This window comes from Cricetulus griseus (genome assembly GCF_003668045.3).
Source record: "Cricetulus griseus strain 17A/GY chromosome 1 unlocalized genomic scaffold, alternate assembly CriGri-PICRH-1.0 chr1_1, whole genome shotgun sequence".
In the NCBI taxonomy this organism is placed as follows: Eukaryota; Metazoa; Chordata; class Mammalia; order Rodentia; family Cricetidae; genus Cricetulus; species Cricetulus griseus.
The window spans coordinates 231,969,899-231,987,712 of record NW_023276807.1 but is presented as its reverse complement, the minus strand read 5'-3'; the positions used below and the strand labels follow the sequence as shown (position 1 = coordinate 231,987,712).

The following is a 17,814-nucleotide window of genomic DNA, read 5'->3' as shown; positions in this document are numbered from 1 at the left end:
TTTCCATAGAAGAAATCTGAGGTTCATCTATAGAGAAATTCTACAATCCAGAGCCCTGACATGAGCCATGTGGGGACCCATTTTTATGCCCTCTATCCTCTAGGAGGGCTCAGGCATGCCTACTGGTTTCTGAGCTCATGCAGTCTAAGTTGTTAATGTGACTTCATTCATTGTGTCAACTCCAGAAGCCAATGCTAAGTCCTTGCTCCTTAAGTACTCTAAGGGTGATAAGCATTGCCTATTCAGGGGAACTTACCCACCTGCTGCCTTTGTCTGGGCCTCCAGTGAGAGAAGAGGTGGCAGAGACTCTCCTTCTGAAGCTCTGATCTCCAAGATGTGTCCCCGGTCTACTGTTGGTAGCAGATGAAGACCAGAGAAAAACACCAAAAACCTCAGTGAAGGCCTGGGCCCTGGGGCTGTTGTCTATGCCTATACCTCCTGGTGGCTGGGCACAGTGCCAGGGGCATAATGGGATATCTGCCAAAATTCCAATCTTTTGCTACTCAGCCTCTTACAGAGGCAGCATCGTACAATTGGTCTGCTTCTCAATAACACCTGTATTCCCACTGAAGCAGCAATCGTCCTCAGATTGCTCATGGAGATTCCTTATGCTACATTTTTGCAGGATTATTATTATTACGACTTAGCACTGACATAACATTTTATGTTTGCAGTGCGCATTATCGTCCGCACATTAGCTATTATTAGGGAGAGCTAAACAGACACACAAGGCAGTGTCTATTTCCATCTTTGTGTGAGGTCGGTGGAATAAGGGTAATTTGAGGAGTGCAGGTAAACTAGAGCCTGGCATTATGACGGCTTAAATGTGAGTCTGGAGGTGGAAGAGGCAGTAGGTGACTCAGGAAAAAAAAAAAAAAAGTCCTCTGTCCCTTCCCATCTTAGCTCTTCCTAATGAAGAAGCCTGCAGCAGGAGCAGGCCCGGGTGTGGCTGGGCTCCTGACACTGTGGAGACTCCATCAGGTTTTACCACTTTTTCAATTATACTGTTATCCTCTGCTACCTCCCTACCCTTCTTTCCTCAGGGAAAAATATGCAAAAGAAATGAGCATGTCGACTTCCAACAGCAGGTAAAGTCCGCTGTCACCAGTGCTGAAGGATGTCCTGTCAAGTCCCAGCAAACTGGAGTCCTCCAGGCAAGCGAAGGGGTGACTATGGCAAAGCCAGCTGAGTGCCACACTGGACTAAGCTGAGGCAGGGCTGGCCAAGGCAGTGGGGCTCTCACCCCAATCGTCCTGACCTCACAGGCTAGCAGGAAGGAGAGCCTGGGGAGAAGTTGGTGAGCTTGGCTCTTTCCACAGTGGGTGGACAGAGGAGGGGAGAGGCTGTTGCTTGAGAGAACACTAGGGAGGAACTGGAAGCGACACAGGAACAGAGAGGGCAGAGTAGACACTGACTTAATAAGGACTCAGTGGACTCCAGGAGGGGGTGCCCAGGCCAGAGGTTCTCAACCTGTGAGTCGCAATCTCCTTGACAAACTTCTATCTCTAAAAAATATTTACATTATGATTCTTAACAGTAGAAAAATTACAGTTATGAAGTAGCAACAAAAATAATGTTATGGTTGGGGGGTCACCACAGCATGAGGACCGTATTAAAGGGTCACAGCATTAGGAAGGTTGAGAACCACTGGCCTAGGCTGATGGGCAAGGCCAGTGCAGGAAGGGACAGGCTTTCCTAACAGTCTGCCCAGCATAGAAGCAGTCACTCCTCCAACCCACAGTGGCCTCCCTTCGCAGATGGTGACTGAATGTCCTTCATGAGTCTTCCCCCCTGAAAGGCGCTATTTTTATTTTCCTGATGCATGCTCTACACATACGCACACAATTAATAATAATAATAATAATAACAATAATAATAACAATAACAATAAACAATTTCCCAAGAAGCACAGACATCCTGTCCCTCTGTGGCTCTTCTCAAGCTCTGCTTCAAGAACCTGATCTCTGGCTCAGCCTAGCCCAGCTGCACTCGTGCTTTGAGAAAGGAACTCCACTTCCCATGTGCAATCTCACCCCAACTCGCTTTGGAGTGGCCTCTCACCCCCCTTTTCCACCCTCCACTGTAAGAACTTTTGCCTTGTGTAGCAGGGTCAGAGGAGCAGAAACCTAATGCGACCTATGTACTGTTCTGCCTGTCTTGTCTTTCGTTAGGTTTTGGCACCTAATCCCAGCTTTAGTCCCGGGCCTGGCCTTCTAGGCTTCTCTGACATCTGTGGTATGCTCCCATGTTTCCTTAATCTCTTTTCTGTTCTACTCTGGATGCTTCCCACTGCCTCCCCTGTGACACTGTGATGGAGTGCTTCCAGGAATCCTCCAGGCTAATTCTCCATTCTTCCTATCTCTGCATACTGGCTGTACTGCAATACTTTTCTTGGCAGCTATCTTTCCCACCGTGGCTGGCTTGTGGTTCTTGTCTGAGGAGGTCACACTGAACTTTTAGAACTAATCACCCTTGAGCCTCAGCCTTTGGCCTGGCATCTGCCACAAGAGAGGAGGTCTCTCAGGTGGGCAAGCTCTTCCTAGGGCATTGACAGGCTGCAAAGATGTGACTCTCTGGACACTGCCTGGCATGCCTGATTCCTCTCTGACCCCTGACACAGGAGAACGGTCTTGGCTGTTCTAGAACAGCATAAAGGCAGCAGGAACTCTGGCCCTGACCTACTCCAGGTCTTTCTGAGCCAGCCCATCCCTATTGGAGGGGCCCTTCCTACACTAATCAGTGTATACTCCAAATGTGCCTGGCGTGCATAAATTCTTCACTGGGGCCTTGCAAACTAGACCAACACCACTTCCTTTCTGTTCTCTTTCCTTTGGCCAGTCTCTTCCTGTCCCTTATAAATGTTGACCACTGACCTTGGTTTTAGTCTCTCATATTGTTGCCTTGTCTTGTCAGTTCCTTCCTTTACCACCTACCACAAAGTCACCAATCCTCATGTTACAGGCCCTCTCTATCTTTTGTACATCAGAATCACCTGGGGAGTGTTTTAATAACATGACTGGGCACTAACCCAGGGCATGGTTACCTGTAGCGGGTTCCCCAAGTGATCCCTATGTGTGGACCGGACTGGGATGCTCATTTATACCATCTGTTTATACCTTTTGCTATTACTCTCCATTACAGTGCAAGGTATTTCCAACTTGCCATAAATCCTTCCATTGATTCTTTCCCATAATCTTATTAAGGAAGCTGAGCATGAGCTCATACTGCCTTTAAGAACTGATGGCTGTTATAGTTTTGGTTATGAGCCTAGCCTTTAACAGCTGAGCCATCTCTCCAGCTCAAGGTCATGAGGAAGCAGAAAGGTTGAGTCAGGTGTAGATTAGAAGAAAGGACATATGCTAGGTAGGATTTTAGTTGGGGGAGTGGTAAGGGAGGAATGGAGGGAGAAGAATTGTCATGTAATTCAATCTTGTTTGTAATTCAAATATATAAAAATATAAAAAACTAAAACAAAATAAAAAGAACTGATGGCTGGAGAGGGGACACCGTTTCCAAGCTGTTTCAGAAACAACACTAAGCTGCATCTAGGAGTCTGGCCTGGTCTGGCTCCATTATTTCTCCATGCTGGTCAGCACTTCACTGGGGACACCAGTTATCAGTCTCACATGTTCCTTTGTCAACGGCTCTAATTTTCATTACTGGAATAACGTTCTCTTGTTTCCAGGGCAGTCTGGCCATCCTCAAGCTCATGAAGTGAAAGTCTGTTCAGGAGGAGGCCTAGGGTGGCTTCTTAGAATGCTGGGTATTTCATCCACATAGACAGACAGATGGTGATGGTCCCCATCTTCTAACTTCATTCTCTTGCTTCTTCTGTCCACCCTAGCGTTTGAGTTCTCTAGAAGCCTGATTTGGGCAACGCTGAGCCCATCTTTTCTGAGTCCTTGGGCAGGAAAAGCACAGCATGTATTTTATAAACTGTCTCACATGGCTAAGTTATAGCAGCTTTTATCCCACATCAAGACTGTTTCTATACTGAGCACGATAACCTCCCGCACACACTCAGGCAGACAGTTTTTTTGCTTTACTCATTAAAGTGATTTGTTTTAAGTTTCTGATGAGTATAATTTTCAGGTACTAATGTTTTATTCTCATCAGCAGCTCCTCACAAAGACCCTGCCAATGCTGAATCCCCAGCTCAGCACTATTAATCACATACTAAATGCTTTGAAACTGTGCTACCTTTTTCTAATTGAGAAATAGAGCTGTTTGGGCAAGTTTATTAGGTGACCTTGATTAAATTAAAGAGGTCAGGGATGGAACAGGCTTCAAGCCCATAGTCAACGATATTTTTTTTTTTAAAAATGACTTCCTTCCAATTAAACAGGAATTAGCATGAAATATTTTGTTTCTGAAAGGTTAAAAGAATTCCTTGGAGGGGATGGTTCTCTTGTTACTAGCTTCTTATTGAACTCGAGAGAGAAAGTGCTGCGGAGAGCTTCCTATAGAGCACTTTGTTAACACAGGGCTTATGATCTTGCATCAATTATAATATTCCTTAGGAGCCTAAATGTTACATAGCAGGGGCTGAAAAAAAAAGTCTGATTTAAATGTTAATTTCTATTTGAAAAGCCCAAGGACCTAACAACTTTCACTAACAAAATAATAATACTACTAAAATAAAATCAAGATGTATTTTCATCTACGGTAATTTCAACTTAGTTCTTTCTCTTAGCTTTGTCCTTTACCTTTCCATATTTCCTCCAAGATGAAATAACCTGAAAGGACTTCTCATTCTTTCTGCCCTAAAGAGTTACACATGAGTCTCTGGTACACAATTAAGAAAGCCCAATTCCTACAGAGAAGAGGGAAGTAGTCTGGGGGACTACCCAGTGCTTTTGAGGAGCAGTGGTCATGAGGGAAATGACACCCTTCTCTGTACCTTTACACTGCTGTTCCCATCAATACTGGAGCCCAGTTGACATGGGCTCTATGAAGGAGGGAGGCACCGGTAGATTAGAGAAAGACAAGGTGAGGGGACAGGATGAAACCTTGGTAGGTAAAGTGCTTGCTTTGTAAGCACGAGGCCCTGAGTTTCATCTCCCAGAACCTATGTTAAAGAAATAAATCCAGGTATTACAGTGTGCTTGTGATCCCTGTTCAGATAGTTGAATCCTTGGATCTCACCAGCTGGTCAACCAGCCAGGCCTACTGGGTAAGTTTTAAGCCAGTGGGGGAGAGGGTAGGCAAACAAATCCAAAAGAAACCTGAGAAGCAACAGCCAAGATTGTTCTCTGGTCTCCACATGCATACATATACAAAGACAGAGAGTTGAGGGAGGGAACTTTGAAGCTTGATACCAATTCTCAGACTTGGGACAGATATCTCAGGGTCCTTACCTGAAAAAAATATGTAAACATTGTGAAGTATAGTAAAATTATAGTTTTTGTTTTCATGTTTGGCTCCAAATGAAGAACAAAAATATCCCCCAAGAGATGAGAAATTAGTTCTGCCTCATTTCTTACCTACCCAACGACCCCTCAGCTGCCTCCCATGTACAATGCTTGGCATTTGGAAAGAAGGGTCCCGTAAGGGCACAGGGGTGAGAGGCTCTCTCACCTCAGATGTGCTTTCCCTATCAGCGTAGATACACAAAAGTTTCTCTCAAGCTCACAGAGTTGAGAAGAACCATCCTATTTCAGATTTACTCATGTCTTGCCATTCTTCACATCAAGGGTGCTCTGCTGGTTTCTGGCAGTAACTGAGCACACAGAAAGTGAAGACTGTGGAACCCAAGGCTATTCAGGAAAAGGAGGGCTGGTAACAGGCTGTGAGGACTTCCTAGAATTTATGAGCAATACTTACACTTCAGGGACCAAGTCTTAATTAGTCTTACAAGACTTTAGTAATTTCCCCTTTAATCTGGTGCTTCCAGACAAAAGCCGTGGTCCCAGACACACTGTAAGGATTCAGTAATGGTTATTTAATTTTGTCACTGCTTTGTATTGTGACAATGCTTAAGATGAGTCACAGAGGCAATGAGCTAAGGCCAGGGAAAGGTGAGATTTTAGGGATTGCACAAACTACACTAGAAGAGTCTGGTATGAAAATAAAAAAAGAAACTGATTGGTAAGTCACTAATGAAGAATGAAAGCTCTTATCCTGTCCCCCAAAGACTAGCCAAATATATTACAGATTGAGCCTTACAACTTATAATTACAATAACTCAATGAAGTTCACTATTGACTTTTTATATTTATTAAGCAATTCCACTTATTACTGGGGGGTACAAAAACTCAATTTTGGCCCTTATTAAATTCAGCATATTGGGGAAAGAGGAAACATATTGCTTTCAGTGTCTCTTCAAGAACCAACCTTCCCCGGGTGTGGGAACTGCAGTGAGACTGATATTGCCCTGTATGTTCTCCCTCAGACTTTTATTTTAAAGATATATTTAGAGGCATATCTCATAAAGAAAAGCCCTGGGAACAGGGGAACAGGGAGAGAGGTACTTCAATAAGTCCTGAAATTAGATGTTGAGTCAATACACTGATAGTCTTGTGGGCTCTCCCGGGCCCTGGGGGTGCAAAGAAAATGGGGAATACTATGGGAAGTCAAAGGGCTGATATTGCAGTTTAGATCAATCATTTAGTGTGTGTTCATGTTCAGAGAGAGGTATCCTTATTGTTTTCTTTATCACTTTGGAGAGTTAGGTAACAGAGCATTGGTTGTGACTATGTGTATGGTTCATCTAATCCTAGCATTTCTTCAAATTGTTTCCTCTTTCTGTCTATACTCATATAACAGACACTCTAAGAAAGTATCATTCAGTTAGAAGACATATTGTGCCAGTTTCCTGCATATTTGTCTTTTTTGGAGTGGACTAAAAACAGTTTATGGGGTGCACCGTTACTATGCAGCACTTGTGGGAACTGTTCAGCTGTCTGTACCAAGCTGACCTAATATTAGGAATCATTTCTGCTTCAGATTTGCTGTCTGCATAACCAGTAAAGAGAAGGTGTTAGCGGGGATGGAAGCTTGGATTTGGGGATTGTTGAAATGAATAACTGTCTATCATTTCTAATCATGTTCGCCTCTTCAATATCAGCTATGTTACTCACAGCCAGTTTTTTTTTTGGGGGGGGGACTCTGAAGCTTTTGTCACTAGTCACCTTCTTTCTGCAAGCTATACCCTCACCCCATCCAAATGTGAATTTGAAGTCTAGCTAACTTTCCTTGATTCAGAATTTTTAAACTCAATGTTCCTCAGAGTATTATTAAGATAACATACCGACCTCTTGTAGACAAAATTTGCAAGTACACAATGAAAAGCAAAAACCAAAAATCATTTATAATAAAAAAATCAAATTATCTTTTACAGACACACACTCTAAATATTTTTTAACCATTTCAGGTATCCTCATAACACACATTTTGCATGCAACACACACACAAGATCGGAGTTACTCACATTTGCCATTTTGTAAATGCGTCTATCACTTAGCAACAACACTGAGTATGTCATTTAAAATCTCCAAAACATGACACTTTTTCCAAATCAGGTTAGCTGTATTACTAACCAATACTAATATTCTAATGCTGTGTATATAATATCACAGTGAGATATTTAAGAGTTTCTAAAGTAATTCTGGGAAAGGTTTCCAACTGAGGACTAAGCTTGAGGTAGTTTTCAGCTGCTTTTGCCTCTACTAGGATTCTTCCTTCCCCAGTATTCTATAGATCTGGTTCTTTTTTTTTTATTCATATCAGAGTCAAGTTACATTTTATTTCTCCTTCCATATAGTCTGGTTCTTTTATTTTTTTTCTTTGCAGATTTTTTTTTCCTTGCCCTGCATGGGAGCCTCACCCCTGTGGCCACACAGGTCCTGGGAGTTTCTGTTACTCAGGTCTTCCTGACTTTATTTTCCATTCAGCTCCTTAATAGAGGACCCGAGCCATGTCCATTCTGAGGCTTAGTCCATGTTTGACACATAACAAATGATCACCAAGTGGATGACACTGATGTTGTGATTCCAGTGTCTCCAGAAGAGAAATTGTGGGATGGGTATGTTTAGATACAACATCCCCGCCAGGACACTTCTCCGTCAGCTGGCAGAACATCATCTCTGGCTGTCTGCTCTTTGGGGTTCAGATCACACATTATCTCCTCCAGGAAGCCTTCCTCTGACTAGATTCCATCTCCTTTACATTCTACCCTTATTCTCCTAGTACTTCTGCTGCAGTACACTCGGGCTTGTGTATGAAACTGTCATGGGCATCTCAAAACCCTAGCATGTGAGAAGACCAGATAAAGGACCTGTGTTCTGTTCATCTTTGTGTCATTAGTATTGAAATAAATAAAATCTCAATGACAGTATCAATGGTCAATAAACATGGTTAATACTTATCAGACATTTTTCATACATGAAGTGCTTGAAGCACTTTTATTGCCCATCGAACACTGATTGCTTCCCTGTGAGAAACTCAGTATGGTTGAGACCCAGTGTGCACACAGAACACTGTAACAAAGAGAAGCAATGGGTTGGTAGACACATACCCAGCAAATGGTGGAGCAGAGATGCCAACACAGTCCTCCTGATTTCAGGGTCTGGGCCTTTGATTGTCATTTACAACTACCCATGATCATGACCCATGTATGGTTTGGCTTTGTGCAGTTTCTTGTGCAGTGTGGTTTAAACTTATTAAATAAGAAATCTGAGAATAAAACAATGTAAAAAAGTAATTCTTGGAAAGGAAGATTCATATAACTGCTTCAAGCTACAATGACAACATGCCCCAAGTGGAAACCCAGACACTGTAGAATCAGGAAGGACTCACGCTGAGCTTGCAATGTCCAATCTGAAGCACTGTGATTAACACCGTCATGGAAATGTTGCCCCAGATATGATTCTCTCTATGTCTCTGCTAGTGGTTGGAGTTTAAATAAAAAAGAAAAAATTCTTCCTTAAAAACGTCTCAGGAGGTTTTCACACATTGCGTCCTGAAACTGGGATGCCCCAGTTGCTGAACACATTGTCTGTTCCAAGTACCAAAGTGACTCAATCGGTAGAAGAGAAGCATCTCAAAGCCACAGAAAAGCATAATACAATAACAACTTGTAGGTTGCTTTGAAAATCAATTTCTAGGGCTTTTAGTTACAAGATAAATATAACAATGGCAAGTGGAATTTCTGAAAATAAGAGAGAAAACAATTACTTTTTTCAAAAAGTACTTCCTTTTCCATTAGAATGTGGCTATCTGGTCAGGATGATGTCTGGTCAGGGTCTAATGGCTTGATGCCACCAACTGTGTTTAGATGAACCACGAAATACAAATGTAGAGGAGGATGAGGACATTGACTCCCATTGGCAGTATATATCATGGCGATAAGTTGCTAGTAACAGCTATGTTTTAATATGGTCTGATATCGATTCTCTTGGCCAATGTCCCACTTTGACAGCCTTGGAGCCGCACTTTAAATTTTTAGATGGAGAGACATAGAGGAAAATCAATGGATATGAACTTTTCATTAGTAACTGGCCTACATAGCTATGGCTTCTCAGCCACGCTCACACTTAATGGATCTGAAACATGGTCTTAGATGGCTCTTCCAGTAATTAGGCCTCAAGAACCTCAGGTGTTCACTATGATCAAAGACTCATGGTAGCCTCACCTCCCAATGATTTCTGAGAAAAAGTCACGAGCCAATAGGGAACACAGACTTGCTTTGCATCTCTTTATGTCATTAATGTATCAGAAGGTTTTTAAAAATGTGTTATATAAGCAGGCCTGTCTAAAACTCAAATAATGTAAAATTACCTCTGTTGAGCTTTGAAAAATATGTTGAAGTAGATGTGCTACATAGGACCAAAAAAAAAAAAAAAGAAATTCAAACTTTTTCTATAGCACTGTAACATCGTTCTTTTCTGCTATATTCACCATCCGTAACCACTGACTTCCTTTGGAGACTATATTTTATTTTCATATGAAAGACAGCTTTGCTTTTAAACAATGCCAGCTGCTTCTCAAGGTGAGGGTAGTGAGCTGACATGCTGAAAGTGTCTACTAAAACCACAGGCGAGCCAACCAGCCCTTGACAGCACACAGAACAGGTCCCCTTTTCATGATCCGGCATTGCTCTGTATTGCTTAGAGAGTAAAGGGGGAAATCAGTGATTAATGCAGGGCAAACTTGTCCCGTGTCTAGCAAAACAACAGAAATCTATCAACTCACCCAGAGTCTGCCATCTAACCCCTTCCAGAATTATTCTGATGGCTTTTTCCAGAAGTCGTGAGGACTACATTTAAACACCAACAACACTGTTAATTTTGCTCAAACTTGAGCTGAAAAACATATTTTAACATCCTGTCAGGAGGAGATACTAAGAGTGTCGATAAAATGACACTCCAGTAAATGTAAATTTAGACTGCTGTTACAAGCCCCTGCCTGGCTCCAGGAGGTGTTAGGTTGCTATAGTATTTTCCATAGCAACTTTGCATCTTATTACATAAATATTCCCTCAGTGTCTTTAGAGTCTGCTAAGGAAGCTGGGGAAGTCTCCTACGAGCCTTAATGCAATGAAATGCCCCTGACCACAGGAAGCCGGAGCAGAAACCATGGTTTTCTGGGAAGTGGAAAAGCATTGGGGCTATATGGAAGGGGTGAGGCTGAGGCCCTATTGTCTCACAGTCAAGCCCTCCTTGGCTCTCCCTTTCAATGACTTAACTTTCCTTACTCCCTTCTTTGGCCTGGTAGCTACCCAGTAGCCCAAGCCTTCTGCCCAGTTCAGAGGGTCTCACTGTGTTTGGCAGGAAACCAGAGCCTCACTGAGCCCCTGTGTGTTTTGTAAGTGTTCCTGGGAATCCTAGGCTGAGTGACACATGCACTGGAAGCCATCGAGGGAGCCTTCCTTGCTCCAGGCAGACACAGGTGTTAGACCCTAACAAGGGCTCCACTGAGTTTTAAGGGAGGGCGGCAAAGCAAGGTGTCCTGTGGAGATCCTCAGATCTCCTTGACACAAGGCCATCTCAAAAACACAGGGTAATTTACTGGAAGTAGTCGGATATGGATGGCTCATTATGAGGAAGTCGGGAGCCAGCTGTGGTGATGCTAGGTACCACAGAACAGTAAGACTATTCATTTACGGTAAGATCAAGAATTTACAACCCAAATACATAGGGTCCTTTTGGAAAGTAAGGGGGCTTCCATCAGAAAGGGCCCCTCCGCCTCAGCATCTATCTTATAACGCCTGTCTCCAAGTATTTAAAAGGTAAATCAGTTTTCAAGGGGAAAGGGTTTTTTATTTTTATTTTTTAAGAAGCCTTTCCATTATGGCAGGGAATTGCAATTGTACATAAAATCAGGGAACTGAAAAAAATCGACCCAAAATAAACATTTATTTGAAGTCCGTTGGTAAGATTTGCACAGTGTATAAAAACAAAACATAACTGTTCCCTTGTTGGCCCTTCCGTTCCCGGAAGACACACAGCTGAGGCTGGGAAGCAAGTGCTTGTCTTTGATTCAGGGTCCTCCCTAAATAGATGCAACTGCTCTTTTAGGAGATATCTGAGGCTGTCAGGAAATGGGAAAACAGCTGGTCCTTCTAGGCTTCTTCTACTCGATGCTGCCCCTGCTTTGGGGAGCATGGGCCCTGGCATGTGGCTACCAACTGGGACCTCCCACTTTCCACAGCAGATAGCTCTTGTTCGGCCAGGCACTAAACCTCTGTGGTTAGCTGCCCCAGAGCACAAGTCCAGGCCTCCCTCTCAAAAGGGAGCCTCGGGTAAGCTGCCTTCATATTGCCATCTTTAGTCAGCTATAAGACTCTAGTTTGGTACTTAGTAAACCCCCGGTGCCTGGCTGGTGTGGGGCCTGCAGCGAATCTCTTCTCAGTCTCCCTGTGGGGCATCACCTAAAACCCAATTTCAGCAAGTAATTATGAGGGGATGCAGTAACAGAAAACCAGGGGAATGTAGTACAGAAAGCTAGAGATAATCCTGTAACTCAAAGAAATCAAGGGGACAGCTAAAGATAAACTTAATATTCATATTTTAAACCCAAGGCACCCTGCTTTGGACACAACTATTCAGATCAAATACTGCGATTCTAGTTAAACCTGAGTCACTAATTTGACTAGGCTGCTGGAAATCATTGCTCAACTTCTTGATGAACTGAAAAAAAAACAATAATAAAACAAAATGGTATCGTGAATTTCTATGGAATATTGATAACACAGAGTAAACTTCACTGTTCACAAAGTATCTGTGGGTAGGGAGAAGGTCGGTGGGTAAAAATGCTTACTGTACAAGCCTCAGAACCTGATTTTGGATCCCTAAAACCCACTTTAAAAAGAAAAGGTAGGGGGGAAGAGCTAAATGTGGTCATCCCATCAGTTATACTTAATTAGATGAGATGTGAAGGGGCGGGAGGAGAAGTGCCTGGAAGCTTGAGGTCCAGCTAGTCGGGAATATGCAACATAGTGACAGGGACAACAAGAGACACACTGCCTTACACAAGGCGCAAGGTGGAAGTGACTCCAGAAAGGTTTCTGACCTATACACTTGCAAGTACACCTAGACACACAGGGATAATTGAGCGTGCACACATGCATGGGTGCGCGCACGCGAGGGTTCACACACACATACACACACCACACACATTCATATAAAGAACCTAGAGTTTAAATGACGTTCAGTTAGAATCTAAAAGCATTTGTTATGCACTGTAGAATGGTTTAAGGGTTGTCTGTTCACCAAAGATCTTTTCATTCCACTCTTCTAAAATTCTATTTCCTGAACATGCGTGGAATATTGCCTTAAGACAGGGATGATGGTACCATACTTACCTTCCTGCCTTTAGGACATACCCGTTGTTCAGCCTGGCGCCTTAATTAACAAACCATGTTATATTTCTTCAAAAGGCATCCATCATGTCCCCTGGAGGACAGGGGCATCGGGTCTGACTCTCTCTATTTGGAGCCACAATGCCTTTACCATGTCATTGTGGTGCTTTGCAAATGCCTTTGGTAATCAGAAAGATGCCTATTCAGCCAGTGACACTGCAGTTCGCACCAAGTTCTGAATGGATTGGCAAAGGGAGGCACCTGCATTGACTATGCATCTTAACATGTGCCTATTAAGCAGAGCCAGAGCAAATGCTCTTAGTGTTAATTGTCTTGTGGAGGAAAGACATCAGATGGAGGGTAAGATACAAGGGAAGGATGAGAGTCCAAGTCAACACACATCAACTGTCTGGAGAAAGGTCTGGGGCCAGGTGCTGGAGAACAATGGAGACAATAAGCAGAGTACTACTGAGTAATTATTTTGCACTTGGCATTGTTCATAAAATCCAAAGCCACCAACATAAAATGGCTCCAGTAACTCTAACAGATCTAAAACTTAATTGGGTTCTACCATGCCAAGCCTTCCAGGTGTGGCTTCCCTCCTTTCCTCTTTGTATGAAGCTGCTCACCTCCACTGTCCACCTGGAGGGGAGAGGATGGAAGGGCAGAAACAGGGAAGGTAGTAGGGGTGGAGAGAGGACTAGATGTGGAGGTTAAAGGTTTGGTTTGACTCTAGCAGGAGGCAAAACTAAGCAGTAACCCATTTATATTTTTATCAAGAGCCAGCCTCACAGGCTCTGGAGGGGAGGGCTGATCATCCTCAATGGATGCTTTGATAAATCTGTCATGGCTTTCAGTTTATTAGCAGAATCATTTCCATTTTCATCACTATCTCAGTTTTGCTCCAACGAATGCCTTTTCCCTCTTAAGACCAACCAGTGAGGAAGTGTGAACGCTCTGCCAAGAACTATATTAAGGCAGAACCAGGGAACTCTAGCCAAAGATACGCTGTTAATCATTTTACACAGAAAAGAGTAAAAGATAGAATGGCGTAGTCTTTACAACCAGGAAAAGCAGAAACTCGTTGAAATATTTTGGTTATTAAGAATTAAAAACCAAGGTTATCATATAAGCACGTATATACATAATCAACTGTTATTTCTAGATACAAAGTCAGTTCGCTCCATCTCACTGGAAAATGCTCCTGCCTGCTGCAGTTGTTGCTGTCCTAGCGGGGAGATGGGGAGACGGTATGCAAAACTGGTACTGGGGGCTCCAGCCTCACCACCCTGAGGAGCACAGCTTCGCCATGTCCTCCTCTCACAGGCAGAAGGTTCCTCACAGGGTGCTCTTCCCTGGAATTTCTAAGAATTTCTGGGCAAAGAAAAGAGTTACAGCCGGGAGGAGCTGGGCCAGAGATGGCTCCTGTAGAGGAGGACAGAGAATCTCATTTTTGTGTTCGGCAGTTCCCATCAGTTCATCAGAGCCAGATATTTTGAGGGGAAAAGCTCCCATGTGGGTGACAGCCAGCCACACATTTGTACCTAAAGATCAGTGATGGGGAAAGCTGTTTCCTTTAGGCTATGAGGTCTCTGCCCCTGTCCCTCCCTCCTTTGCTTCAAGGCATTATTAGCATGGGTTAGTCCAAAGACCAAATGGGAATTCTTGCCACTAGGCAATGTCCCGGATTACTCAGGGCTGGAAGGAAAAGAATGGCTTGCTCGTGGGCAGGATCTCTGGGGCCCAGCGAAATAAAAATGGTCAGCTGCTTACTCCTCCCTTTAATCAGCCCTGTGCTCTCTGCAGAAACCACATGCCATGTCCTCTGGCCCAGCTCATTTGAAGAAACATGGAAAGGACTTTGAACTGCTGGAGCCTGGCATCTGAACTCCAGTCCTTTCATCTCTTCTCTCAGTACACGGCAGACAACATGCACTGCATTTGCTCATTAATTCTGCTGACCAAGTAACATGCCTGGGGAAAGTCTTTAAAGTGTAGGTTATACTTCACGCTCTCATCGGATGCCTGGTGTGAAAACCAAGAGAGGTCTGGGAAACTGCTCTCCAGGAGACCTCTAGGGAGGACAGCTGGTCCCTGAGGAGGGCACAGGTCCTTGCCACCTCTGTGGACATGTCTAAAGTTAAGTTCTGGTATTGGTCCTGTGGATGTATGGTTGCTGATGTGATCTGCCAGATGGGCTCCATGAGCCTACTGTTTATTCATCCTTATGCTAGCCTATCCCAAACAATCTGTGAAACTGCATGCATTTCTCCCTAGGAAAATTGCTACATATACAAAAAAAGGCACAGGCTCAATTCAGAATTTCAGACTGACAATTCTTTTAGACCTAACCTAAGGATCTTAAGATTCCAACTTTTATCTTTAAAAATAATAAAAAAATAATTTAGAAAAGAAATGTTTTATAGCAAGATCACATAAAATTTCAAAAAAATTGCATGAATACCTTTTCTTTTCGTATATGAAGACTCACAGAGCAGAAGTGCCCATGAGGACAGAATTCTCCTCAAATAACTGGATTCAAACCTTAGAGTGAACAGTCCTGGGAAAGGTAGTCTCAATCTAATGAGAGTCATAAACTCTGGGCCAGCTTGCAGACAATGGAAAGTCCCTGAGATATGGTGTTTGTTTGCACGCTAAGTTTCTAAATAACTTCAAGGGTGGGATTTAGGGGTGAAGCCAGATTTTCTAGGGCAATGGTTCTCTAATATCAGAAAATATCAATCGAATTTCCCCAAAGATCTTTGATTACAAAATGTCAGGTCTCACTTCCCTGTCCTACAAGTTTGTCTCAGTGGGTCCTGATGGTGTCCAGGGAGAGATTTATGTCTGTCAATACTACCCTTGATGCCCCTTAACATCCCACAGCGAACCATTTACAGTACATTGTCTGCTCTGACACCCAACTGATTTTGTCTAAGGTCAATGCCCCATATTCTCCAGGCTCACACAGTACTACTAAGAATCATTTACTATTACCCAGAAATGCACACAGTCCCTTCCCTAGGGAAAATAGTATATAAGCACTCTGTTGTGTTGGGCTGGTGAGTGGTCACACTTTGTGTTTAAAATGAACATCATGAATGAGTTCATCTCTTCTATATGGTCTGCCTATTGTCATTCCATCTCAGGGAACCTTCAGAGAGCAAGGGGGGGTCTTTGCTTTTACCCCTACACTTCCAAGAAATTATCTGAGATCCTCTATTTCAGTCACCTGTAATCTTTCAGTTAGAAAACAGAGACAGTTGTGTGTGTGTGTGTGTGTGTGTGTGTGTGTGTGTGTGTGTGTGTGTGTGTCTGTTTTATTCCCTGATTCACGAAAGAAGATGAAACTTACTGCGTTTCTCTATTTTTTTTTCTGGCAGTGATGGTGACTGTGGGGTCTTGCCAGGCCCATCAGACAACCCTCCCTTATACAAGCTATCTGCCTTTGGTGCCTCCAGTCTGACTGGACCTGTATACATTAAGAAAGAACTTCCATGTAAATACAGAAGACAGGTTTAATCAGCAAAGGCTTTCTTTAAGCTCCACTCTTAACTCAAGGAGGAGATGCCCACCATCACTTGGTACCAAGTATGGCCCCCATCTTGATGAAAGGTTAGGTGAACTGTATTGTTTAATTTTCCAGCATGCTGGCTTGGGAGTCAGCGAGCTTCTCTAGGGATTAAACAATTCCTAAGCAAGAAGTGCATGGAGGGAAACCCAATTTCATCTGTAATTCAGCATCAGCTGTGGCTGCCACACTCTGGAAAGGGGGTTTTATGGGAATAGGTGCACATCCCTGAAAAAAGCATAATGGCCCCAGATCTGCATATGGAGAAACAACTGGAGCAATTTAAATCACTGTGTTCCCAAGGAGGAGTTTAATGTTCTATTAATAAAATGTAGTCACTCAAAAGATGAAAGTTTAGTGTAACTCAAATAAAAGTGAGTTATGTGGCCATTTCCTCACACTTATTCCCCACATAAGATCCGGGGCTCATTATGATACCTCCTGGGGACCTGGCAGTTACCAGCATTACCTGATTCATCGACTCTCATTTTTTTAGTTGGGCTGTCACAGTTCTCATCATCAGACATTTCCATTTCCTCCTCACGGCGGATGCCCATGAGCTGCTCACTCTGAGCGTTGCGGAGTTCCTGAAAGCACAGGATACAGGAACATCAGAGATGTAGCCATACATCATCATATCATCTCCCCACGGTCTCTGGTAGATTATGACTCACACATCAGCATTTAGAGTCTAAAGCTGCTACCCCATATCCAGAATAATGTAGCGAGGGGAAATGGGTTAGAAGAAAGACTCAAGGCGTAAGTGTCAGACTCAGGGGAAATCCTTGCTCACCAATGACTGTAAGGGCTCTTTGGTAAATTGGTTAATCTCACTGTCGTCTCAGTCTTCTGATTTATAAAAATGGGAAAAATGTCTGCTGCAGCAGGGCTACTGAGTGGTTACAGAGACATAGCTATTACGTAGCTGGCAGACAGAAGTGACGTCAACTGCTACCAGAGATGTGAGCACTGGGACTTCAAGGAAGGCTGAATTTAGATTGGTCCTAGCGTACCTTTAAGAATACTACTATGTATCTGTTTGCTCAGTTTGCTTGCTGGAACATTGTGGTACTAATGGTTTAGAAGATGAAATGAGTTAAGGCATGTAAAATACTTTAGTGTGTATGTGTACATGTATTGTGTGTGTGTGTGTGTGTGTGTGTGTGTGTGTGTGTGTGTGTGCCCAAAGATTGAAGTCAATGTTTTCCTCTCTTGTTCTTCACCTTACCTTCTTGATACAGGGTCTCTCACTGATTCAGCTAGACTGGGTGGCCATAAAGCTCTAGAAACTTCCTCTTTTACTTCTCTAGTCTGAATCACAAGTGAATGCCAATGTAATTATTTATATGGGTTCTAGGGATCCAAACTTATGTCCTCATGTGTGCTTACAGACTGAGCCATTTCCCTGGCCTTGTACGTAAAAGAGTCTTGGTGTCATGCTAGA

The 17,814-nt window shown here is 43.3% G+C and overlaps 1 protein-coding gene across 6 annotated transcripts in view; it reads right to left on the bottom strand.

Annotated features, from left to right (window-relative positions):
* Enox1 (ecto-NOX disulfide-thiol exchanger 1) overlaps positions 1 to 17,814 on the bottom strand; it is a 259,391-nt gene that overhangs the window by 84,341 nt on the left and 157,236 nt on the right. For 5 of the 6 annotated variants that reach the window (XM_035452283.1, XM_035452285.1, XM_027390099.2 and 2 more), the window contains 2 exons: positions 16,840 to 16,957; positions 261 to 350 (listed from right to left, as the gene is read on the bottom strand). In XM_035452283.1, coding sequence (XP_035308174.1) covers positions 261 to 350; positions 16,840 to 16,957 — 208 coding nt within the window. The remainder of the gene's footprint in view (positions 1 to 260; positions 351 to 16,839; positions 16,958 to 17,814) is intronic. The other variant, XM_035452286.1, reaches the window with a different exon arrangement.